The 16,578-nt window shown below is 36.6% G+C and overlaps 1 protein-coding gene across 2 annotated transcripts in view; it reads left to right on the forward strand.

Moving 5' to 3' along the window:
• Positions 1 to 16,578, forward strand: part of RASA2 (RAS p21 protein activator 2) — a 36,851-nt gene that overhangs the window by 17,338 nt on the left and 2,935 nt on the right. The window contains exons 6-21 of one of the 2 annotated variants that reach the window (XM_031060050.1): positions 1,712 to 1,784; positions 2,998 to 3,074; positions 4,448 to 4,546; positions 6,529 to 6,685; positions 7,833 to 7,981; positions 9,256 to 9,370; positions 9,809 to 9,883; positions 10,552 to 10,675; positions 12,056 to 12,162; positions 13,365 to 13,451; positions 13,545 to 13,622; positions 14,081 to 14,154; positions 14,368 to 14,474; positions 14,759 to 14,841; positions 15,688 to 15,896; positions 16,565 to 16,578. In XM_031060050.1, coding sequence (XP_030915910.1) covers positions 1,712 to 1,784; positions 2,998 to 3,074; positions 4,448 to 4,546; positions 6,529 to 6,685; positions 7,833 to 7,981; positions 9,256 to 9,370; positions 9,809 to 9,883; positions 10,552 to 10,675; positions 12,056 to 12,162; positions 13,365 to 13,451; positions 13,545 to 13,622; positions 14,081 to 14,154; positions 14,368 to 14,474; positions 14,759 to 14,841; positions 15,688 to 15,896; positions 16,565 to 16,578 — 1,628 coding nt within the window. Of the gene's footprint in view, positions 1 to 1,711; positions 1,785 to 2,997; positions 3,075 to 4,447; positions 4,547 to 6,528; positions 6,686 to 7,832; positions 7,982 to 9,255; positions 9,371 to 9,808; positions 9,884 to 10,551; positions 10,676 to 12,055; positions 12,163 to 13,364; positions 13,452 to 13,544; positions 13,623 to 14,080; positions 14,155 to 14,367; positions 14,475 to 14,758; positions 14,842 to 15,687; positions 15,897 to 16,563 lie in introns of both variants that reach the window. The other variant, XM_031060049.1, reaches the window with a different exon arrangement.

The following is a 16,578-nucleotide window of genomic DNA, read 5'->3' on the forward strand; positions in this document are numbered from 1 at the left end:
TGTTTAAAACGCAGAAAAATCTTCCAGTGCTCTCATGTGTACATCACATCTCCATGGATACTGTTCTCTCCCTTCCCTGCCATATGCTCCAGACTGGGATGGTGTTTGGTCTGTCTGAATTGTTTGCACTAGTCAAGAGCCACTTATGACTCAGTTCTTTCTTTTTTTTTTTCTGTTTTGTATTGGATTTCTGCACTGTACTTCCTGTTAATTTATGTGAAATTCCTGTATGTTGTGATGCAGTTAGTTGCTCTCTCACCTTCCTCTCTTCCCTGTTTTTCCTGTGTGGGTTTCTTTGCAGCAGATGTGTAGTGATTGGGAGAAGATGAGAGAGGACAGGTTTTGGAACACCTTTGGGATGCTGTGTTCAGTGTCCACACAGTTCAAATATCTCCTTGTTTGGGACCAGTAATCCTCAATAACTGCTGGGTTTTTTCATTTAAGAAAAATCCCCCATCCCACACATTGACTACGCCCAAGTCCCTGCGCAATAAGGAGGATAAGTTTCAGTTGCTTCTTTTTTGCCACATCAGACCCTTTCCTTTCTCCTGTGCTGAGGAATTGCCTTTGTGAGCACAGTGCCAGGATGTGTTGTACCAGGCTTGCTTGGCTTAAAGACTTTAGAAGAGTTGTCCCTGAGTAAGCTCTGCATGGAGCATTTTTTTCTCCTCGGTAATAAACAATCACATTTTTTAGGTTTGGCTTGGGGGATTTTTTGTTTAGCTTGTTTGTTTGGGTTTTTCCTAAGAGGTCTAGGGAGGCTCACCCATTACACTTAGGAATCATGGGGCCAAATGGCAAAGAAGGTAAATTGACATACATTTTCTGTTTGAGTCCTATGTATGGATGGAAGTGGGAGAATGTTGGTCCCACAAAAGATTTACCCTGTTAGTATGGGCATATATGTGCAAATCTGACAGGAATTCCTGGTTGAGATTTTCCAATCTTATGCATGTGTGACTCATGTACCATGACTGGAATATTTATATGTCCAGTGCCTGAAAATAGGTAGTTGATACTCAGGGCAGTTTTTCTTCTCCCTTGTCTGTTTTTCTCACGTATTTTATATTTCTTTCTTTTGGAAAACCGTTTTATACTGCCACAGCCCTTTGCTAAGTAAATAAATAAATAAAACTGTATTCCTTTATAAAACTTGTGGGTTGGTTTTTTTTTTAATTTTACAAGGAAGTGGGGACAGTTGTTTTGTTTGACCCTGTGCTGCTTCATATCTAACATGAGCAGCAGTTGGTTTCAAAGAAAACCTTCAGTGTCTTGGGTGTAAGCCTCTGTCTGTGGGTATTTCACCAGCAAAAGAGGGTGGGAAAAACAGAAACTGCAGTTGAACAAGACAAGGAAAAGTGTGCTCATTACCTTCAGGCAGTGGTAAAGACATTAAATTTTAAATGCATTAGAAATTGTTCATGTGTTTTAATTAATATATGTAAGTTTTACCTGTTTGTGAAAGTAAATACAACCTTTGAGTTGGATAGATGCGCGACTAGCTAGATACAGCATTTAAAATGTTAACTCTTTAAACTGTGTTGTGAAGATGAACTAATTTCATTTTAAGATTTTCCTCATTGATCAAAGTAAATTGTAGAATAACAAAAAATGTTTTAACTTAAATGCATGGGTCCTTCTTGACAATAGAATGTCTTTATAATTGTGTGTTTAAGTTGTCTATGGTAAAAATTTTACCACATTGGAACAGGAATGACCAAAAGAAGACCAAAGTTAAGAAGAAAACAAGCAATCCGCAGTTTAACGAAACGTTTTATTTTGAGGTAACTTTTTGTGTGCTGTTCTTCCTGTTTATCTATTTTATGCAACCCTTCAGATATTTTTAAGCAAGCTGCATAGCAATACCTAATGCAGAAAGCTCTCTTCAGGCAAATTGAAGAGCTTTAACTGGCCTCTCAAATGTAAGTGGATGACATACTTAAATTTCTGTCTGCCAGACAATAGCATTCTCCTCCAGTTGCTGTGTGAGAAATTACTTTCTCACAAGCACATTTATGAAGGCAATTCCCTGTGTTGAATCACTTTATATATAATTTGTTGCCATCTGGAGTTAACTTAACCTATCCCATGGACTTCTATTTAAATATTTTCAAGCTTGACCTAAAAAACCCAAACAACTTATTTATTTAATAAACTAATATCGTGATTATACCCAAAAAAGTTTTATTTTATTTTAAAAAGTTAACTTCATTGTTATTTAGGAGTTGATTTCAATTCTACATGAGTTATGTGACAAAGAAACTATGAGTTTAAATTTTCATCTGATTTGTGTCAGTAATAAAAATCAGATTTGCATTTAAAGCGTGCTGTACTGAGAATTGGAAGGAGTACAACTCTTGCATGTGCCTCAAGTAAACCCTTCTGTGGGACTTGAGTGAGAAATAGTTTCATACCTATGCACAGTTTCAGTGCCTGTGTGTGTCTCAGTTGACCTGCTCAAGAATACTGAGTGTGATTTCTTAAGAAGTTAGATATTAGGATAAAAATGTAATCCAAACCACTCTGGTAACTTTTTGACTTATGATTTATTGGAGTTAAATTAAGAATGCAGTCAGTCAAGAAATGAGGAAAGTGTAGCTGAGAGGTTACGGTTGTGTTGTAACTAGGGCAAGAAGAGTGGGTTTCCTATTTGTTGTTTCTTCAAACATTTCAGAACTGACTTCAATGCTTTCATAGGGCTCATGCTAAAAGAAAAAAAAAATTTTGCCAGTTTCATGTCATACTACTTGTTGTTTTTTCTAGTAGATCTATACTGTAATTCCCTCATTTATCAGCCTTCAGAGGGTTCCACCATGAACCCTTCTTGACCCATTTTTTCCTGCTTTCTGGAAAAAGGCAGTTTGTTTGGCCAACTGACCTTTTTCCTTTGTATAAGGAACAGTAGCTATTTACCTATGCTAGAGGCATGGAGGGATTTCTTTGATTTTTGATATCCATAATACAAAAAATGTGTTAATAGGAGGAATTTACTTGCAGGTGACCAGGTCCAGCAGTTACACCAAAAAGTCCCAGTTTCAGGTGGAAGAAGAAGATATTGAGAAATTAGAAGTCAGGTAAGTTATGTGGATTAGAAAGTGATTTCATAGAATCATTAATAAATCATAATGTTTTATCATCAAGACAATAAATACTTGTTTTATCTTAGTGTAGCTTCACAGAATTACTGATCAGACTTGTAGAAAAGATGACATAGAAAATTTCTTTTTTTTTACTTGTTTTTCTTACTGAAGATGAGTTTTTTTGTTTTGAAGTAAATAGTGGTTGAGTGTGTCTAGCAGCCTAAACTTACTTCCTGTGCTGTGAGTAAAGAGGTATGAGTACGTACATCAAATTATACTTATTTGGGCAGAATATTGGTAAGAGAACTTGTACTGAAGGATATCAGCTTACCTGATCCTAGTCTATAGTTTCAAATATAGTTGGTTGGTTTAATAAAAAAAGAGGAGAGAAAGCCTCTTTTACGAGATTCTTAAAATTTCACTTTGCTTTTTAGAGGAACATTTGTCTTTCATCTTTTCCTTGCAAACGCAAGTACTCAAAGTATGTTCCCCTTTTCTGCTGCTTTACCCTCAGAGCAGGTCTTTCTGTGTTTATGCAATGTAGTTAGAACTGCAGAGAGCCCTGTACTCAGTTTCTTTTCTTTCTTGTGCTCCTGCACATACATGCACCAAATTTGCTGAATGACAGAAAGTCTTCAAGGTCAGCATATGTTTCCTAACAGGCATCAGAAGAATGATTTAGCAGTTAATCCACATAGCCATTCTAGAACTAACTTGGTATGTGTGTTTTTAACTATTAGCTTCATTAATTAGAAATGTATATTTCATTGTAGATGCAAATATATTTAGAAAAATAGTCATGCCCCAACAAATCTAGTTGTCTTTTTTTTTGTTTGTTTTTTTTTTTGTTCTTAACAACTGCTGTCTGTCAGAAATGTCAGAGAGGTAAGAAGTAATAGAACAAACCAGGGTGCATGTGTGGAGCCGGATTCCGTTGGAGGTTGTAAGCGTACGAGCTGCTGCTTGGAGAAACAAGCGCATGTCTTGGTGTGGCATTGCAGTGTCCCAGACTCTAGCAGTTAGGTAGATACGTAAATATATTGGTTAAAAAGTTCACTTGAATTACCTGAGAAGAAATGTGCACAGTTTTGGGGGTGGAGACTGAGCAGAAGTCATACATTGTGCCAAATCACTTTTATTTACTGATGCAAGGTCTGCAAGTCTTAACTTTCACTGTTTGTTTCTTTATCTGTTCTTTGTGGATTAATAAGCCACTTGTTTGAGTCTTCTTGGTTTATTTAGAATGGACTGAGATTTCTAACATTTGCTGCCTGCATGCATGTGGATTAGTGCTGTAAGGCAGTTATTGTAAACTTGCTTATTTCTCTCTGGGAGAAAAGAAAATTAAGCAATGTTCTTGTTTTCAGGGTTGACCTATGGAATAATGGGAATCTGGTACAAGACATCTTTCTAGGAGAAATTAAAGTTCCTGTGAAGGTGTTAAGAAATGATTCCTTTCAAGCATGGTGAGAAATGATGATTCAGAAGTGAATTTGCTTGTCTTGCACGTTTTTTTTTTTTTGCAAAGGATATGTTTTATTCTACCTATTCGATAAACCATGTCTTCCTGTTCTAAGCTAGGTGAAACAGGTTTCTAGAGTTTCCCTGCTCAATAAATAAGGCTTGTCAGTAGGTACATTTAGCTCTGCTCTTCCCCATGTCTGCACCTAGTTGCAGAATAGTTGGTGTTTGAAGGGGAAATGTGGAGAGTGAGGGGAAGATGGACTGTAACTGTCTTTTGGTCAGGTTGCTGGATTTCAGTGATCTCTGTGTGCTCTTCAGCCTACCCAGCAAAACTGGAGCTTCTCAGAATTGCATCACTCGTAATTCAGTTCCTAAGTCAGACTTCCAGAATGATCAATGGAGAGTTTGTTTGATCATTAAGTATGGCTGTTTTCTCTTCCTTGGGGAGACTCTGGAAGTATCTTCTAGAGCCAGTCCAACATCATATCGGGGAGCAGGCACAGGAGCTGGAAGGGTGAGGTATGAAGGGAGTTCAGGAAGGAAACACTTCTGTGTGGGACATCACAGCACCCTCCTTTCTGATGTTTTTGGAAGCAGGAGCCCATCTCTAGCTCCTTTGCTGTCCCAAATGCTTAGCAGCAGGAAGGCATGAGTGCAAGGGATTTGAGTGCCTCCAAGTGTGTAAAATATTCTGCTTTTAGTGAACCTTTCAGTACAGGAAAAAGCATGGAGGAAGCACTTTCATATCCACCCAGAAAACAGATGGGAAGGACATGTGTAAATAGGAACTAAATGTAACACAGGTCTTGGCCAGGAGCCATTATGGCTCTGCTCCATGTACCCACCTCAGGCTCCAAGTGTCTTGCAGGCTGAACTCAGATTCTTGGTGCTTGAATGTGATCCTGTAGGTGTTTGTGTTGGAGTTTCTGGTTTTTTGCACGGTGTCTGCAATACACCGTTCTGCCAGTGTCTCATGTACAGCTGTGTGACCGTATTAACATAAAAACAGGCCTCTGTTAACAGCCTGCAGAGAGAAAGATTGTATCAGCATGGGCTCATTGCCTGTGAGCTGTGTTTGTATAGCTTTTTGAATTGCCCTAACATATGTCTAGTTCTCTAGAGTGTGTCTGCTAATATGTGTTGTAGGCACACCTTGCACTGAACATCCTCGTACCCAGGTATGATCTGCTTATCAAATACAGTTCTGTGATTAAAAATAACAAATCTTTCATACTATTGCTAATTTGTGTAATATGGTTTTGAATGCAGCTGAAGTGCAGCAGAGAAATTATCTGTACTACTAAATATTTGGAAAATAAGCCTAGGAGTCATGCTGTTAAGGAGAGGTTCTCCTGGTAAATCAGTTTTATTTTATGTTAGCATGCTTTCATGGACACTGCATCTGATTATGAAAAATTAAGTCTGATCTCCTGGTTGTAGAGGTCCAGATATACATGATTGTAAAAGAATATTTGGAGATGGGGTTTCAGTTTGTTGGAGTGAGTATTAAAACTACTGTGACACCACTTAAAAGATGTTAACGTTTTTGTAGGGCTGCACCTCCTGTTAATATTATGTGTTTTTTCTGTTCTTAGACAGGACCATTTTAACTCTTCACATTACCTGTTTCACCTGCAGTGTCCAACACCCTAAATACAATCTAGATGTAAAATTAGATGGCCTAGTGTAATCTCAAACTATTCCTGCTATTCCCTGTTAACCTACAAAAAGTATATCCTATTATACTGTTTGCAGAGATGTGAGAAAATAAATATAAGTTCCATTATGTGTTAAGGATTAATTAAATGCTGCTTATGTTTTTACTTTTGTGTCTCAAGGGGGGTTTTTTGTGAAGTTTTTGCCAGTTTTCAGATACAATGCATGTATACTGAAATAGTTAAATGTGATACTTTGCTTTATTATGGAATTAGTCAAATGAATGAAATAGGGATCTGATATTTTATAATTGTCCTGTTGCTTACAGGTACTTACTTCAGCCAAGAGAAAACGGAAACAAGTCTTCAAAAACTGATGATTTGGGATCACTCAGATTAAATATCTGTTACACTGAAGACTGTGTACTTCCATCTGAGTACTACACTTCTCTAAGGAACTTGCTGCTAAAATCTTCAGATATTCAGGTACTTTTGTTGAAAATTTCATTTAAGTGAAAATTACAAATGGATTATGCAGTTGTGAGACAATATGAATTACTCATATCTAGATAATTGGTTTTGTTTCTATGTATAAATTACTTCTGTCACACCCAGATGAACAGCTTCTAGAGCTCTTGCTTTTGCTCCAAAGTACCAGGATTTTCTTCTTATTTTAGAAGAACCAGTGGAGACAGGAAAATAATCTGTGCTATGTGCCTGGAGGAGATAAAATACTTTTTTCTTTTTGGTTGCTCTTTTCGACTTTGTATTTTTCCATTGGCCTCTATTGGCTTCTTGGATTTAGAGGTTTTCCAGGGACGCTGATTCGTTATTGGCACTGAAGGGCAGATAATTAACAAAAAGGATCTACTTCAGAATGTATTTCAGATTCTACTTCTGAATTGCCTTCCCCAGGATGTTAATCAATATGACTGGATTTCTCACCAGGACATGGTGACAAAGAGGGAAGTGTGGTGGAGTATTTGCATAACACTGGGGCAGGAATCAAATCGTAGTAACCAGACTTTATATTCTTAGGTCTTTTGCAGCTTTTCATCAATTCAGTGTTAGTGAAGTACTGACAGAGGAGAGGAAAGATAGAGAAAGCAGGTGTGACTCAAGTTTTTGCTGGCCCATATTCAAATACTGCTTCACTGGAATTCAGCAATAGCTGAGTATATAGGTAGCAGCAGTCAGCAGTGGTCTTTTCTACTGAAATAATTTAGTTTTTGTGTTGAAATTCCCAACTGTACAGTGGCAGCAAACACTTTAGAAGGTGAGAACTTTATTTTAATGTCCCCTGATTGTAGTTTTAAAACTCCTATAAAGATACATGACTTGGTAGTAAAACAACTGCTTTTTGGGTTTGTGACAAAGCCATAGTGTAACCCTTCAGGGAGAATGAGAAGGATGAGTAGCTACTGAATTCCCTTCTTAAATGTATTTATACAGTAGATAAATCTAATTTTCACTTAAGTATCTCTGGAATCAAAGCTTTTAATTTCCATGTTACACAGCAGATACTGAATCTTTCTGTTAACAAACTATGTCATTAGATTTGATCTGTACTTTTTTAAATACACAAGGAACATTTAACTACTTTACTCAGAGTTTGTATTCTGCTTTCTCACAGCCCATTTCTGCATCTGCTGCCTACATTCTGAGTGAGGTGTGTCGAGACAAGTGCGATGCTGTGCTGCCCCTGGTACGGCTGTTGCTGCACCACCATAAGCTGGTTCCCTTTGTTGCAGCAGTGGCAGAACTAGATCTGAGGGACACCCAGTATGTATTTCATGTTTATTGATGTCATGCTTTCTAAAATTAATCTTAGAGTTTCACAGGGCTTCACGATGCAACGCTGATAAGTAAGCCCTTTGGTTTCCTTCTCTCATGTAAAACTGACTAAATATATTAATCTTTTAATGATAATTTTTAAAAACATTCATTAAAATAATTTTGAAGCTGGGAGTCAGAGTTAAGGGTGCTGGGCAGTTTGGTAAAACTTTATCTTAGAGTACATAGTTTTTATTTTAGATGTCTTTATTTGGCCACTCCTCAAATTTTATTGTGCATTGTATCAAAACTTATAAACTTAGATGGAACATCTTTAAATTGCTGAAAATCTTACCCTGTTTCCTTTAACATGTGGCTTAAATGAAGGCCACTCTTTTTCTGCAAAGATGCCGTGTAATTCAGAATGTGGCCTGCATGCCTTGCAGGTAGGAGGCACGGGAGTTTTTCCAAGTAGCAGCATATGGTCTGTGAATTTGCAGCTCTGTGGTTAGGAGAGAAATAAGGCAGATGTGAGTAGCAACCAGTGCACTGCCCGGTCATGTCCAGTGGAGGTGTGGCAGGGATTTTGTCACACAGGACAGTTCATTTCAAAGCACTTAGTCTTGATTTAAATATTGCAAGACAGCTTAACTGCGTAGAAAGAGGTGACTCATAGAAAATAATTTTCTAAACTGCATTTTAGTACACACATTCCATTGTAATTGAACTGTAACAAAGGCAGCTTAAACTAAATCTCTCAGATTAGAAAGATACACTTTGCACATCTGGCTGTCAGTTTTCTTCAACAATTATAATGAATAAAAATATAACCTTGGATTAAATTATCTTTTGGTTTAAGTGTCTGGGTTTATTGGTGTAGTGTAGCAGTGTGCTATGGCTCCAGATTTTTTTTTCACCATGACTACTGCAGGAGGAATTGTATAATGCTGAGGTACAATTTTCATTAATGTGGAATTTTCTCCTGTTGTTCTTTCTCATGTTCCACACTGCACTGTAACTTTAATTGTATAAGATTTCTTAAGTTTTTTCTTGTGGTTTTATTTATGTTCCTAGGTTTGTTAATTGCTGTGATAATATTCTTGTTTATACTCTTTTTGTTACTGAGTGCCATTGGAAGCTCGGTGCATGTGTTCTGGGATTCCTGATTAAAATATATTACAAATATTTTTTAAAATATTTAATAGCAAGATAGAGTATAAATTGAATTTTTTTACTGAACTTGTTATTTCTCTATTCAAATAAAATAATTTCTTTTCTTGCAGAGAAGCAAACACAATCTTCAGAGGCAACTCATTAGCAACTCGATGTGTGGATGAAATGATGAAAATAGTGGGGAAGCACTACCTAAAGGTTACTTTGAAACCTGTTATTGATGAGGTATGTTATCCTGCTGAGCCTTTTTTGGGGAAGCTCAGCCCCCTGTGGTATCCTTCTCTGTGAGATAGACATTCCTGTTTCAGCTCTGTGGTAGGAATCACTCAGGTAGGGGAATCCTAGAGGAAAAATTAATTGAGCAATAATTGCTGAAGTTTAGTGGGAGGAGTTTGGTCATTTATGTTCCAGATGCTTCAAAACAGTCAATGAAAGTCTTTGCAGCCTCCAACACATTGCAGAATTTGCCCATGTGATGCTTTATGCAATCAATCCATTTGAAAAGGCACAAAGAAAAGTGAGGATGGTCATTGCATGTTGTTAGAAATGGTTAGGACCTATTTAGAATTTTATTCCTAAGTATAAGAATCTGGTTTTTAATGGGGGCATTTCCATACTTTGTCTGAAAAATTGAACTCCTATAGTTTTGTTTGTTTCTTTCAGATATGTGAGTCACCTAAACCCTGTGAAATAGATCCCATCAAATTAAGAGAGGGGGATAATGTGGAAATTAATATGGTGAGTTTACCAACTGGTCTTAAAATCTGAAAGAAGCATTTTTAAAAGCAGTCTTTGTAATGGCAAATGAGTAACTCATAGTAGCAATATAACTGTTTTCAGAGTAAACCAAGAATAAGCTGTATTTTCTTACTCCTCTTTATGAAGACAGCAATGGAAAAGTCCAGTGGAAAATGGGACAGAGAGGAGAAGCTAAAGATGACAGTCATTCTTACCAGTTTTTTTGGTTGTTCTGATTCCTGATGTGCTATACTCAGCATCTAGATTGATGTACCTAATTAGAAGCGCTCTGGCATTTTTCATTGAAGTTTTGCTGGCTGCTTCCCTCTTACCAGAGTATGCTGATGTTTAAGGCAACAGTTGCTGCAATAAAGTTAACGTTCACTTGATAGACATGGGAAGTGTTCCTTCCTTGTTGTCAAATGACAAAACCAGGTATTGATAGGTAGTTTATATTGCTAGACACTGCTTATATACTTTAAAGTAAATATCATTAAATATCATTAACAGTAGTAATGCCATATAAACATTATGAGGCTTTTAAAATATGCACTGTACTAGAATTCAGTATTCAATAATCAGACAGTGTTACATTTGTGCCCAGGGAAAAGAAAAGGAGAAATATGAATGTTCATGATCTTAAAAAATACCTTTTTTCATAATTGCAGGAAAATCTCCGCTATTATGTGGACAAAGTGTTCCGTGAAATAGTGCGGTCGAGTATAAGTTGTCCTACACTAATGTGTGATGTGTTTTATTCTTTGAGGCATCTGGCTGCCAAAAGATTTCCAAGTAAGTGTTCTCTAAGAACTTCTGAAAGTGGTGTTCAGACTGAAAACTTCTGCGGTTACCTTATAGGGATTGTTAAAATTCTTATCTTGTCCAAGGCTGTGCCCTGAACTTTGACAGGCATTTGTTTTTCTGTCAGGCTGTAAATTAGAGTGAAACTTTGTGGTCAGTCGAGACATTTTTTGTTTCCTGACACAAAAATATATCAAGTCAGAAACTGCAAGACAGCAGCAAACAAGAAGTCATCAGAAGAGTACAAGATAATAGTAGAAAAGCACAAATAGTACAGGAAGTGACTTATTTGAAAGATACTTAAAATTTTGAAGAGCTGTTCTGTTTGTTGCTTCTAAAGAAGCAAGATGTGAACTTGAAAATCAATTTAGCATTTGCATCTTTACATGAACTGTCACTCTGTTAACAATGGCCAGCACGTTCATAGTTCAGTGAAGTTAGCTTTAGTACTGCTATAGCTAAACTAGTTATGGGTAGTTTTGAGGAGGGTGGATGATAAAAATTATTTATTGGGTTTGTAAATATGACCAGTATTAGAATAGCTTTATTCTTGCAGAATGCTTTTAATATAGGAGTAATATTGTGGGTCTGAAGTACTCACACTTGAGTCAATTAAAATCTGAAATGTCCTGTAATAAGCTACAGGTGAAGAATATGCTCCTCATAATGTAGAGCGTTTCACTGATTCATGTTTATCACAGAAACTGAGCCATAAATTGCTCTAGTTTAGACAGTCCTTTCAGAAAAGCTGACTTACCAGATCAGATTGAAGTGGTCATTAGAGTAAGCGTGTGACCTCACTGGTTTTCCCAGTATAAAAGCAGATATACCCAAAAGATTTAATGAGAAAATTCTCATTTAGATCATCAAAATTATATAACAGCAGGGGTTTATGATGCAGCTCAGAATTGCAATTATATTTGTTCCTATGTGTTGACTGTATTTGTCATGCAGCATTAATGTATTTGAATTATCAGTGAGTGGCTTTCCAGGTGAAAGAATCCAGTAGCCCCAGAGTTTAGAGGCAGTTGCTGCAGTGTTTTGTCTCTGGGTGCAGCATCCAGCCAGACCTAATCAACTGTGTATGTAAATGCTTGCAATCATCTCATTGTTTCTCCCAGTGGAGCTGATGAGCCAGTTGTATGGGAATAGAACTTCTTTTCAGATAAATTAGCAGTAAACACTCCACTATAAGGAGAACACTTCTTACCATGACCACCTTTCTCATTTCATGCGCTTCATTGATTTTTCTATTCTATTTTAAAATATGAATGTCTCCTCTGATGTTATCTTCTTAAGGATTTTTATGTTAACTGTCTTCATGGTTTCCTAAGTTCAGTGCATGTTACATTTCATGGTTTTTCTCTGCAGATGACCCTCATGTACAGTATTCTGCAGTGAGCAGCTTTGTGTTTCTTCGTTTCTTTGCTGTAGCCGTAGTCTCACCTCATACTTTTCATTTACGACCTCACCATCCAGTAAGTCTTGTGAAGCTTTGTTCTGTTTTATTCATACTGTCGGAGCTGTTGGCTTGGGAAGGCATAAGATACTTTCAGTAACTGGGAAATAAGATGACTAAATGTCTCTAGGTTCAGTTCCCAAAGGAAACAAGATATTTACCATTCTGTAAGCATCAGATATTTCAGTCTTTATGGGGTGTTCTCAAATGATGTGGAAGAGCTTTCAATATTAAAGATGCTGTGCTTTTTTTGGGAATGTGCTTCTGGGTGAAATAACAACATGACTGAGGGTCCTTTAAGGTTTAGGCCTAAACTGCCTTGGTTCTTCCACCAAGGAAATTAAATATCCAGACATTTATTGCCATGTGGGTCTTAAGCAGAGGTTGTAGCATTATCCAGTAATTGGTTGGTATATTTGTCCTGGACTCCACTAGTTGCAATGGCTTGGCAGATTTTCTATTTTTGTTTGTCAAGTAGATACACAGTATAAAACAATTTCAAAAACAGGAATATCAAGATCAAAAAACCTGTATTATTTTTCATATTAAATACAGAAAATGTATGAAATCTGCTTCTCCAGAGGTTATCATTATTACCTTAATTTATTTACTTAGGTGTGTTGTGCCTTCAAAAGAAAAAGATACACTTACCCAAATTCATTGCTTTGACATTATCCAGATTTTTGAGTAAAAAAAATTACAGGATTTTAACACTTGAAGGTTAAACATCTAAAAGGGAACAGCAAGGCCACTTTTGGAGGCTGTGTTTATAATTCTGTATTAAAATGCAATTGCTGAGGTGGCAAAAAAACCAAGTAAAAGCATTAAAGATGAAGTTTTTAATTTCACTTTCTATTATGAAAACCTGGAACATTTGTCCTGCAGTAGTTCATTATGTTTATTGTTCAGAGGTTTGTTAGATGAGTAGTAATGATTCCAGGATTTGAGGGTTTCTCGTGTTTTATAGGTAAAAATGTTTCACCAGTACTAATACTTAATTCTTGTGGTAGTGACTAAAATACTAAGTGCTATACAGTAGCTAATAAACTAGATAATATTTCACATGCAACTTTTTCCTTTGGGGGAAAGAAAAGGAATGAAGATGTACCAGATTTACTACATTGTGTAATATACTATCTTTCTTGACATTTTAATTTTTTAATCAGTTCTACCTGGAACTGTGAAAACATATGACTTCTGAATTTTTTTTCATTGTTTTAGGATGCACAGACTTCTAGAACATTAACTCTTATATCAAAAGCCATCCAGACTTTGGGGAGCTGGGGAAGTTTGACCAAAAGCAAACTTGTAAGGCTATTAAAATTCTTTCTCATTTCAAACATTCTGTCTATTGAAAGTTCATATAAAAGTTTATTTATGTCAATATACTTTTTCTTCCAGTCAAGTTTCAAGGAGACATTTATGTGTGAGTTTTTCAAAACATTTCAAGAAGAAAAATTTACCGAATCTGTTAAAAAGGTAACTTTCAACTGTATTTTATTGTTGGTGTAGCTGATCAGTCTTCATTATTAAACAGTTGTGTTAGTGTTCAGTTTTCTACTAGAGAGAAAAAGAAAAGTTATGGTGTGTTTCAGACATTAAAAAAACCCCAAACCAAAAAACAACATAGCAAAACCATACACAAGAGTTATACTTAGTGAACTAAGCTAATTTAGTTCAAAAAGTAAAGTGTACATTTTTTAAAAGAAATTGTTATTGGTTCTGCTGTTTAGGAACTCATTAAAGAAAGCTTGTGGGACCTCTGGGCATCCCTTGTTACATTTGTTCCAAGGCCCTGCCACATATTTTCATCTATTGCATAAAATAACTGTTCTGTTAAAGGAGAAACTGTACATTTATATTTTCAAAATAGCTTTTGGGGTTTTTGTGTTTCTGAATATTGTATATTTATACTCCCTGTGGTTTTTTTCCTTAAGTTCCTGGATGATGTTTCCTCTACTGAGAGTAAGGAGCCCAGTGGTGTGAGTGAGCCAATACATCTAAAAGAAGGGTGAATACATCTTGAATTTATTTTGTCCGTAACAAAATTGACTTCAGTCTTTTCTCATTAATGCCAGATTCAGATTAATGCTATTGAAATGTCTGATATATTGTAGAAATTACTATATTTGTAATTTAGACAATTCTTAGTACCCAATAATGTCTTATCTCAATAAATGATTTTGAAGAAATGGTTGCGTTTCATTTGATTCTCTCTTTACAGAGAAATGTACAAAAGAGCTCAGGGAAGGACTCGGATTGGTAAAAAGAATTTCAAGAAACGATGGTTCTGTCTAACAAGTAGAGAATTCACATACCACAAACAGCAAGGTAAATAATGTTTATTTTACAATTATGTTTATTTTTCAATATTGTCTAAGTGTTTGTAGCTTTTTTTTGCTTTTAAAATGGCATAATTTTTTTCTTTTCCTAAAATACCTATGATTCATTTAGTTACTTTTGCCTTGATTAATAGAGGCTTCTGTCTGATTCATGCCTATTTTTTCCATAATAAAAATGCATATTATTAGAGCATGAACTTCAGTGTCAGTGCCCTGAGATTATAAAACAGTTCTTAAAGATTGCTTCACTCCTCTGTTTACAATTTTTTACAGATAAAGAACCAATTTTCACTATTCCAATCAAAAACATCCTTGCAGTGGAGAAACTTGATGAGAACTCCTTCAACAAGAAAAATGTGGGTCAAAAGATAGTTTATATATAATTCTTGATATGTTCTTTAAATAAAAGATTGTTATTAGCTTACAGAGTAAATGAAACCCCATTACTAAACACTTCAGCAAAAGGTCTTTTATGGATCAGGAATAACAAGCTGTATGCGGTATCTCCAAGTATTCTGAACATGGAAATTAACCTGGAAACTTGGCAATCTCCACCAAGTTTCTGACTGATTTTGACTTTGCCCCCCTTGCCAAATTTCTGGGATGAAGGTTAAAACTACATGACCTTATTACGAAGCAGTTGAAATTATATTATGTACTACTAGAAATGCAGTGTTACCAAACTTGTATTTATTCCTTTTGATGAGAACTTCCTACAATCCCTTCATCAGCTGAGGCAGTTGTCTGTGCTCACGGCCTCATTCTGGTCCTGGAACACATCAGTTATTTCTGTTCTTATGTCAGTCCCAACATCTGAGACAGTGATAAAAGAACAGCTGTCACTAAGGCCAGTCTCTCTAAAGGAGAGACTTCTGGCAATCTTCTGTTGCTGAAGCATGAAGGTCATGCTGTGTGAAATCTGGGGTCACACTTAAAGATATGTGGATGAAGAGGACAGAAGATGCATCCTGTTCTAATTTATAAGGGTTCTTTCTTAGATGAGAACACAGGAAGCTGTTCTGGTGGGGCTTTTCTCCTCTGTGTAGTTGAAAGAGGTGAAAAGTCTGCTGTTCTCCCTTGTCTCGCTTTCTGTCTTAATTAGAGTTTGTGGAATTGCCTGAGCACTGAAATCTTTTAACATATTTGAAGTTGCTCGGTAACTGGATTTTTTTACTCAGCAGAATAATATGTTTCTTCTACAGATGTTTCAAGTACTTCATGGAGAAAAGCCACTCTATATCCAAGCAAATAACTGTGTAGAAGCCAGTGAGTGGATAGAGGCTCTCTGCCGGGTAACGAGGTGCAACCAGAGGAGGCTGAGCTTTTACCATCCCTCTGCTTTCCTGAACGGGAGCTGGCTGTGCTGCAAGGCCACGGCCGAGAGCACCGAGGGCTGCGCGCGCTGCACCGCGTAAGTGCTGCCCCGGGGGTGGGAGCCACTCTGCAGCTTGCACCCAGGGCAGCAAGGCTTTCCCCCTCTAATTCTGCAAAATGCCAAAAGACCTGCCACGGGGATCAGGCACAGGGTGCTGGATTTCTCTGTTACTTTGTGTGCCACCCTGTGGAGGGAACCTGCTCAGCATGAAAAGCACAAATATCCTGTTTCTGAGATCTCTTCATGCAGAGTAATGGATTTAATTCAGATGCCAGGTTGCATGAAGAAATATGACACACCAGAAAGTTCAGCCTGGAAGTCTTCTCTCCTTAATGACTTTGTCTTGTTTTATAAACCACATATTTTAAAGGAGTGCCCTAAGAAAGCTAGCTAAATAGTCTTGCATGTAGATTCTGACAAATCATTTGGGTTTTGTAGGTATGTCAGAAGAATTCATAACATCTTAAAATGCTTTGATGTCTTTTTAGAAGCTGCTGATTTCTGAAAACAAAGAAATGCTGTGGTTTCTTTTAAAAATAAATCTATCCTTAACTGGGTAGGTTATATAAACTACATACTAAGTTTTGTGAAACTGTCTATGGGTGGTAAACATATTAAAAGGCTATGTATAATGAAAAAGAATCCGTTTCTAGTTGCTTTCAAGAATTGCTGATATTGATTACCTGTCTTTGTTCACCTTTTCCAGATGTTCCTGCTG

The sequence above is a fragment of the Geospiza fortis genome, unplaced genomic scaffold (assembly GCF_000277835.1).
Source record: "Geospiza fortis unplaced genomic scaffold, GeoFor_1.0 scaffold318, whole genome shotgun sequence".
In the NCBI taxonomy this organism is placed as follows: Eukaryota; Metazoa; Chordata; class Aves; order Passeriformes; family Thraupidae; genus Geospiza; species Geospiza fortis.